Source organism: Solanum stenotomum, chromosome 1 (genome assembly GCF_019186545.1).
Source record: "Solanum stenotomum isolate F172 chromosome 1, ASM1918654v1, whole genome shotgun sequence".
In the NCBI taxonomy this organism is placed as follows: Eukaryota; Viridiplantae; Streptophyta; class Magnoliopsida; order Solanales; family Solanaceae; genus Solanum; species Solanum stenotomum.
The window spans coordinates 7,827,630-7,837,140 of record NC_064282.1 but is presented as its reverse complement, the minus strand read 5'-3'; the positions used below and the strand labels follow the sequence as shown (position 1 = coordinate 7,837,140).

The window sequence follows — 9,511 nt, the reverse complement described above, 5'->3', positions numbered from 1 at the left end:
GTGACACATCTTAATTTAACTGAGGTTCCATTATTATTAAACTGATTTTATGCACTTTGTGCACCTTCTGTGTTGATGTGCACCTAGCGTGACTGCACACATGAAAACTTTTTTGAAGCGGTATTGACCAATAGAAATTGGACACGTGTCATTAAAATTCTCAAGACAGCTAATATGTAAATCGGTGGGCACATGCCATTTTTTAATTGATTTGACAATTAATTATTTTACATAATTATTGACATTGAAACTTGTATATATTTAATCATTTTCATTTCTTTCTTTGTAAAATATTTATTTCCTTCCTCACTTTAATTTTTTTTCACTTTTATTAAATTTTTATCTTTTCACCTTTAATTATTTTTTTTAAAAAAAATTACGTGTATTTTTTAACAAATAATTTTTATTTTTTAAAAAAGTGTCCTTTAATTTTAATGTTCGTTAATATTTTATTTGACTTTTTCACCTTTTTTTTTTAATATTCATCTGAAATTAATTTATTTTAAATACAAAACATTTGAAATCAAATTAAAAGAAAGACAAAAACAATAAAAAACAATAATAAATCAACAAAAAAAAAGAGAGAAAATAATGAATGAAAGTAAAAAAGTGGAAAAAAGGTTTTAAATTATAAATACAAGATAATTTTTTTAATTAAAGAATTACGTTGTTAACTTACTTTAAGTAAAAGATAAAAGAGAATGAAAAGATTTTTTAAAAAAGTAAAATAAATATTTACATACGTGCCTTTTAAAAAAAAATGAAAAATGCTAGGTTGATGAAACTACTTTCATAAAGCAAATATCGTATAAAGATACAAAGTTGCAAAGATATAATTTTCAAAATAATCGTATGATGTACCTTGTTTTGTTATCATACATAAATGATATGTTTCTACTATATTTTTAGTCAAAACAAATTTTATTCCTTTCCACTCAATTATATTTTTTCATGAAGTATAAATTATCCAAATCATAATTAAAATTTGCTAATCAATTAAATTTAGTCATTGATTTTTTTATATGTCATGTGTCTTCAATTTAAATAAGATTAAAAAAAATAAAAAAATAAAATAGAGAGGAACCAAAACCATAAAATTTTAACCTCAGAAAGTTCTTGAAACATAATAATAAACAATGTTTGATATTTTAAACTTATTTTTCAAATTAAATATCTTAAGAAAATAATACTATAGTTAATATATACCCAATCAAATAAAAAGATTTTCTTTCTTCAAGTATCTTTATATTTCTAGAATAATGTTAATAAGTCTTTGTAATAGTTATATCAATTTAAAGATGTTGAAATATATTTCTAAATTTAAAATTGATAAAATCTTAACTTACATCAACAATGTCTCAAGAAATATAGATTTAAAACAAAATTTTCCTTTTTTAAAAAATAATAATCAAAGACTCTCATTAAAATTTGATTTTAGGTTATCAACTTAATTTAGTTGTTATTAACGTTTGTGAATTGTGAGTAGAAAGGAGATAGTTAGTGTGAGATACCATTATAATTATTATTTTTTTTACTTTCATCTGAGTATCATTGAATTTAAGAAGCTTATTTAATAAATAAATATTTTAAAAATAATTTGACTTATCGAAATTTTTTAGAAAATATTCTTCTCCCAATCAATTACATTGAAAAATCTTAATAACTTAGTTAATTGTTTAGCTGAACACACACACCTTATTGGTGAAGGTATAATTCCCAGATTGTAATCTCACCCTCAATTTTTTTTTTAAAAAAAACTTAAAATTAAAAGTAAAGAGGCATAAATATATATATTTTTAAAACTTAAAATTAAAAGTAAAGAGGCATAAATATATATTTTTTTAAAACTTAAAATTAAAAGTAAAGAGGCGTAAACATTGCACTTACGAAGTGTACCTAGTGCATTTGAGAAGTAACGAAAAAAAAATGGCTTCGGAATCATCGTCGGCGGTGTCTCCGATGACGGTGGAAGAGTTGACACTGGCGGTGAAATGGAGCGGTAAAGAGCATACCGTCAGAGTCTGCGGCGATGACACCGTCGGCGAGTTGAAACGACGGATATGTGAAGTCACAAATGTTTTGCCTAAACGCCAGAAGCTTCTATACCCAAAAGTTGGTGCAAAACTCGCTGATGATTCTCTTCTTCTATCTCAAATTCCTCTCAAATCCTCCTTCAAGATGACTATGATCGGGTGAGCTTTTCCCTCCTTTTTTTTTTATCCCCAAAGTCGGGTCCGAATGTACTGAATTTGATGTAGAGTTTTCGTATAGACGGACAATGCTGATTAATTTGGGATTGAGATTTAGTTGTATGATTAATTACAATCTCTATATGTTGATTTTTTAATATTTTTTTTTTAGTATATACTATTTTATGACTGATGAATGTTTTGGGTATGCTTAGGCAGATTAGAGAATCTCATCTTTTTTTTGCCTTTGCTGGGATTTGAACTGAGTTTTTAATCTCATTTTGAACAGAAAAGTATACAGAGACATATATGCTGATTGTCAAATTGTATAATTTGAAGTATGAGTTGATAACTTATAAGCATGTCCTCATTTTAATTGTTCTTACCAACAACCTGTATTGGTGAAAGGTTTCTTTTGTCGTTAAATTTGTAGTTAAGATAATAAGGTAGTTTGAATTAACCAATTAGTAAATGTAAAACAAGTCTGGATATGAAAAATGAAATAAAATAAGATCTCATCAATCAAAATAATTCTTAACTACTTATACATTTTGGGTAGAGGATGGATCAAGTAGAGAGAAAGATCTCCTTTTTCTTGTTATTTTCCGTACGGATCAAATTGCATGATAGGTATCAGTTCTGTATGATATAAATGTAACTTTTTTCTGCTAAAACCAGATGGTACCTAGCATTTTGCATCTAAATGAATCACTACAGCAGATGAACATGTGACACCATGTCGTACCATTATTTTTAAGTCAATGCTGCATGCATTAATGCATTTGACATTAGAAAAAGATAAATCTTTGGCTGTTATTGGCGAGTACTGAATGCCAAGTAGGTGTCCCATGTATTTAGCAATAGTCGAATGCTCAAAAGGATATTGACAGTTATGCTTATCACAACAGCCAAGCTAAGAGTCTTATGAGACCTGTTTAAAAAAAGAAAAGATAAAACCAAAAGAAAACATTCACGTTAATGATCCACAAACCAATTTGAACAATTTTCGGCTAGACTCAAGAAAACCTTCGGCGAAGCTGTACATTTGCATATTTCACTGGACACCAAAATAGACTGTTATTTTCTTCTGTTAGTGTTCCTTTGGTGTAAGTGTTCCATAAATGTTATATTCACAGGTTAATTTTCCGGCCTCATACCATGATTGATTGCTTATGATAAGTTGTTGATATTCTTAACATGGAAGGTGAATTATTAATCTTGTGCATGTTTGATGTAAGGTGTTCGGCTATAGGGAATGAGACCATTTTTCTGTTGTTGTCCCATCTGATTTCTTTTAGTTGGATGAGAAGAATATCGCTTTAGGCTCTTTAGATGCAACTCGCTTTAGGCAATTAGAGAGGGGAAGTCTCTCCATAAAGGAATACCTTTTTCGATGCAGGATATTTAAGAGGAAGGTTGAGATGACAGGCTTTTTTTTTCAAGCCTTCTTTAATATGCTTATCTTGTTACAAAAGATTATGTGCAATGAAAGCCATCTTTATTATGTGGTTTGGTATGAGAGAGTGCTTTTGCATCTTATTCTGAAGGAAGTTCCCCTCTTAACTTTTTTCTGGTCAATTTATGCTAAGTAGAATCATGGGTGCTATATAATATAGATCAAATTGCTGATCATTTGAGGTAAGATCTGGTAGCGCCAAGTCTAACCTTTTCTTTTTACCATAAGGTTTGGTAGAACAGTTAAGTAATACATGGATTGTTAGATGGAGAGAATAATAATATGGAGATTGTAGTTGTAAAGAATCACAATATGAAATGTTCAAAAAAACAAGAAAAGAATCACAATATGAAATTATAAAGTAGCAAAGATTCACAATATGAGACAATTCATATTATGCTTAATGTTCAGGCTATATGCATGGATTGGAACAAACTTGAACGTCTGGGCAATAATGCCCTAGGTCTTAATATATCAAATAACTACTCATCTGTTACAAAAGTTACTGCAACAAAAATGGTAAAATCATTCTTAAATATGATTCGTTATATTATAATATGTAAAATAAGCTCAAAATTCTGTATTTCAATTAGAAGTATCAATCAAAGAAACTTTAAGAAAAAAACATTTAATTTGCATGTGGTCTATAAGTGGGTTAAATTACCTTCCTACATCTGCCTAGATTATTATCTTTTGCGATGTACCAAGAGATAACTTTTGTCATTAATGTCGTAATATGGTTGGATTTTCTAATCCATTTATTGTCAAAAATCACCTCCAGATGATATTGGATAATGCAAACAAATGGCCAATTTGAAATATGGCATCTAATGCGGGGTTTAGTTGACATACCAAATGTTGGCTATCAATATAATTGTCCACTCACCCTTCGGGGTGGCCCAGTGGTTTGGGCTTGGGACTTCCATGTTGGAGGTCTCAAGTTCGAAACCCCTTGCCAGCGAAAGCAAGGGGTTTTCCTTCTGGGTCGAGCTCGTCGCACCGGGCTTGCCTAGTGCGGGTTACCTCTCTTATGTGATTTGCGAGCTATTGCATAGGAGCGGGGGTTTTACCCTGTGCGCACCCAAAGGGTAGCGGCTGCGGGTTTCCCTTGTCATAAAAAAAAATATATATATAATTGTCCACTCAGTTTTTTTTTTTGATATTTTCTAGATAATTTGTTTGATGTAATGTTCTTGGTGATGCTTGAAATATGAAAACTACATCCTTATTTTTCTTCAATTTATAATTCCATTTATTTTTCTTCTCTCTTTTTCTCTTCTTCCCTTCATCTTTAGGGATAAGTTATTATGTGTGTCGTATGTGCATTGTTGCTTGAGTTTATAAAATTTGAATTATGAGAAGAAGAGTTCAATTATGATAAGGTAATAGATTTTTGTTACTGTATCCACAAGTCTTCTATGAACTCTTGTTTAAGTTCTTGTTGCTACGATATAGTGCAACTAAGCTTATTGAAGAAAAAACTGCTAACTATCAGACTTTAATTAAGGGTAATGAGTACAACAGCAACATACCCAGTATAGAAATGAGTAGCTGTTCAATTTTTTTAGGGGTAATGAGTATTATTTTGATTTGCAGGACAGTTGAAGATGATATAATTGTGGATCAAGTGGAATCTCCAGATATCATTGATGATTTTGAGATTGAGCAAGACGAAGCTGTAGATATAAAGGATAAAGAAGTCAACAAAGAGAAGTTGAGAAGGCGCATTGCACAGCACAAGGTTGTTCCCTTAACACTTCCCTGTTCTTATAATGAAAATTGGATGTACATGAAACTTGTGGACCTTTTACGCTGATATCCTTCATACTATATTTGTTTTTACTTGTATGCGTCATTGGGAAAACTAATTGAACACATTTATGGAGACAATCATTCTTTCCTATGCGCGGAGAGAATGATGGTCGGATTTGGAAATAGAGGAATTCTTTCTACAATTATGAAAGAAGAATAACGTTAACAAAAGTTTATAATACGGAATATATTCCATTATAATTCAGGATCTTTTTATATTACCATCTTGGATTTTTTTTTTGAGGAGGACACCATCTTGGATGCTGATGTGAAGGAAAATTGTTTTATTCAAAGAAAACGAAAAATATTGGGTCTGGAGTGATTTAGAATTTTGATCAAGTTTAGATTCTTTTGCCTTTTGTTTAGTAAACCAAGAAATCCATTGTTTTCAAATTTTAAAGTTCGTGTATAACGTAACACCACCTTAACAACAGACTCAGTTCATCGAATGATTCAAACTCAGATGCACACCTACCATGTATATCCAATAGTTCAGAAATGATTTAGGAAATATTTATACTTCGTAGTGATGGAACTGTTTGGGATTTGAGGTTTAGGAGGAATTTTCAGGATTGGGCGGTGAGCGAGCTCCAGAGATTGCTAGAGTTACTTCAAAAGCAATGCGAGCCAGTCGACAGATCCAATGCTTTGAGTTGGGAGTTGGGGAATAACAATATGTTTTCGGTTAAGTCCTTCTATGCGTAGAAGCTTATTGGTTAGGATAGATGATAACTTTCCATATGCATCAGTTTGGATACCTAAGGTGCCGAGGATGGTATGCTTTTTCACGTGGCTAGTTACTAGAAGGGTGATTTTGATGGTGGAGAATCTTAGGAACAAAAGGTTCCTTGCTTGAGCTGATGTTTCCTTTGTAAGGGTGTTTCCTTTCTAAGGATACGGTTGAGGACGTGGAGCATATTTTGTTACATTGCGAATTAGCCATGGGGTGATGGGAGAATACTTTTAGATGGTTTGGTGTTTCTTGGGTAATGCCAAGATCCGTGAATGAATTGATGTTCACGTGGAAGAGTGGAGCTAGGAGAAGAAGGCACAAGCCTTGGAATGTTACTACTCTTGCTTTAATGTGGGTCGTTTGGAAAGAGAGAAATAGGAGAGCTTTTGAAGGGATGGAGATGAGGTTTGCTCATTTAAGGAGTAGTCTCCGATTCTTTATTTTCCTTTGGTACACCCATGTAGTTCCAGTGTGTATAGAGGATTGGGTGTCTTTTGGAGAGAACCATTTTTTGTAGGATTCTCCTCTTGTTGGTATTCCACTTGTAAATGGCCAAGTTACCTTGACATTATCAATGAAACCTTTTACTTGATCAAAAAATTAAGTGATCATCAGATATTCTTCAAATTTCTCTCTTTGGACTGAAAATAATGAGGATATTGTGTGGCTTGCTTCATTTGCCTCTATTTGGTATATTTAAATGATGGGAACTTCTGCTTCTCAACAATATAATGTTTTGAGTTGTAACATAGCTAGACTAATTTATTATTATCAGTTTCATATTTCAAAATACTTTCTGATGTTATTTTGTTTTGGTTCTTTTTTTTTTTTTCCTCGGGTGAGGGGCTGGTGGGAGTTGGAAGGAGCAGAGAGAAAGTACATTAATGGGGTGATCCATGGAAGTAGAGAAGAAGTGTAAATAAATCCACATGATGGGGTGTGGGAATTGAAATGGGAGGGATTTCATATTTGGTTGCTGGGAGGTTTTGGGTGGAGTGGGTGTAGGGAAGATGATGGAAGGAGTTAGAGAGACGGACTTTATCAACATACAAAATGATTTGTAAAAGAATTAGAGGACCTGGCTGTGGCTATTCTTTCTGATTAGATGGGGATATTGCTTTAATTTGTTGTTGGGTTACTTTAATTTTTACTACCAAGCCCTCCTTCACCCGGTAAAAAAGAGAAAAGAACCAAAACAAAATAACACCAGAAAGTATTTTGACTATTCATTATTGGTGCACAGATTCTTAACTATTTTTCTAAAAATAGCCAAGTTGCTTTTTTGGTAAGATGTGGCTATTGGTGCATTCAACTATAACTAGTTATAGTTATTTAAAATTACATCCAGTATATTTTCTCAATAATAAACAGCTGATATGTGTGGCTTAAAAACACATGATGTGTGACTTGCCTTTTTATGATGATCATATTGGTGATTATTCAGATTGTGCTCCGTAATCCTTGCCGTGAAGGTAAAAAGCTGCTTGTTCTGGATATTGATTATACTTTGTTTGATCACCGGTCAACTGCAGAGAATCCACTCGAACTAATGAGGCCATGTAAGTGTCTTATTTGCCAATATTTTCCAGTTATCCTTAGCTTGTTTGGTGTTTAATTTTGTCAATTACTGCATGCAGATCTTCATGAGTTTCTCTCGGCTGCTTATGCAGCATATGACATCATGATATGGTCGGCAACTAGGTGAGTATTTGCTTTTAGGACCATTGATAAATGATAACTCTGATGTTTTTGAAATCATAGTATTTTTTGGGGAAGAGGGTTGTGATCTATATGCATGACCTTACTCATTTTCTTTTTGCAGCATGAAGTGGGTTGAGGTGAAAATGAAACAACTTGGTGTACTCGATAATCCAAACTACAAAATTACAGCTATGCTGGACCATATGGCCATGATAACAGTACAATCGGATCATTATGGAGTTTTCGATTGCAAGCCGTTAGGCCTAATTTGGGCTCATTTTCCAGAGGTTGGCTTTTTTCTTTATTTAGTTGCTTCTTCTTCAATGAATTTATGGCATTAAACATTATGGTGGCATCACTATCTAAAGTTCGATATTCTGAATAAGTGTCTGAAAGATGGTAATTTGGCACACTAACATGTAATCTTGATTATTGTGCAGTTTTACAGTCCCAAAAATACTATAATGTTTGATGACCTGCGAAGGAACTTCGTGATGAACCCTCAAAATGGGTTGCCTATAAAGCCATTCAGAAAGGCACACGCTAATCGGAGCAGTGATGACGAGCTCATGAAACTCACTCAATATTTGTTTGCTATTTCAGATCTTGATGACTTGAGCGTTCTCGATCATAAAAAATGGGAGTCCTTCGATGGAGTCAGTTTCAAAAAACACAGATATTCCTAAGCGTCTGCAACTCCTCCCGAAGTCGACGGAAAAATGATTTGTGTTGGACAATACAAAGAGAAATGTATCCATTCCGTTCCACTACTAGGAGATAACTGAATATTTCTGATGTATACTTCTAATTATTAGGCAGAAGGGACTATGTTTTGCTGAAGTCATTTTGTATTTGGATGAATATCGATTTTTGTGTTTCATTAAGTTACTTATTCTACGAGTCATGGTTGTTAACATTATTGTCTGATTCAGTGCTAAAATCAAGACTTCATTTTCTTGTCTCGACGCATTTCATCTTTCTTATTCCAGCTAAGTGCAAAAAATGGGTAAGTAGGATTTTTGGTCCTTCAGTTATTGCTAAATTTTAACTTTAGTCCTTGTGATATGATTTAGCACATTTAACTCCAATTAATTGATATGTGCATATTTGATCCCTTTGCTCGTGAATATTTACAAATTTAACATAATTATTAAGCATTTTATCACTTAGTTATTCATGTGTTTTGTTAAACTTGTGTTTTTACTCCCGGTAATATAGTTCAAAGAAGAGTTCAAGTTTGACACACAAAAATTTCAGTTAATTAATGATTAGATATGTTTTTTTTAGATTTCACAAGGATCAAAATTAAAATTTATCAATACGGAACCAAACTGCTATTGTCCCTAAATAAATATATACGCATCCTGTAAGTTTGTAGTTTGATTTTGCATATACTCCCTTTTGAAGAAATGAAGTACGAAAATAGCTACATGAGCTTTAATTTGATTATGATATAAAATGGATTATACTGGAAAGTTTGCTTTGTTACAGACTGGAATATTTGGAGATAACATTACTTAAATAGTTTAAAAGACATGTGAGGTGTACGTAGCTTAGTTGGAGAGTTGTCCAAATCTTCACCCTGATATAAAGGGTTTAAATCTCATTGTATTCCCCACG

General features: G+C 32.3%; 1 protein-coding gene across 1 annotated transcript; it reads left to right on the top strand.

Annotated features, from left to right (window-relative positions):
• Positions 1 to 1,870: 1,870 nt before the first annotated feature.
• LOC125851403 (ubiquitin-like domain-containing CTD phosphatase) lies at positions 1,871 to 8,849 on the top strand. The gene is made up of 6 exons (XM_049531206.1): positions 1,871 to 2,192; positions 5,242 to 5,386; positions 7,635 to 7,749; positions 7,828 to 7,891; positions 8,013 to 8,178; positions 8,332 to 8,849. The coding sequence occupies exons 1-6, from the start codon at positions 1,927 to 1,929 to the stop codon at positions 8,575 to 8,577; spliced, it is 1,002 nt and encodes a 333-aa protein (XP_049387163.1). The 5' UTR covers positions 1,871 to 1,926; the 3' UTR covers positions 8,578 to 8,849.
• Positions 8,850 to 9,511: the final 662 nt, after the last annotated feature.

Coding starts and splice junctions, on each gene's coding strand:
- LOC125851403 (XM_049531206.1), top strand. CDS start 1,927: ATGGCTTCGGAATCATCGTCGGCGGTGTCTCCGATGACGGTGGAAGAG. Junction 7,750..7,827: donor ACTCGAACTAATGAGGCCAT/GTAAGTGTCTTA, acceptor TACTGCATGCAG/ATCTTCATGAGTTTCTCTCG. Junction 8,179..8,331: donor TTTGGGCTCATTTTCCAGAG/GTTGGCTTTTTT, acceptor ATTATTGTGCAG/TTTTACAGTCCCAAAAATAC.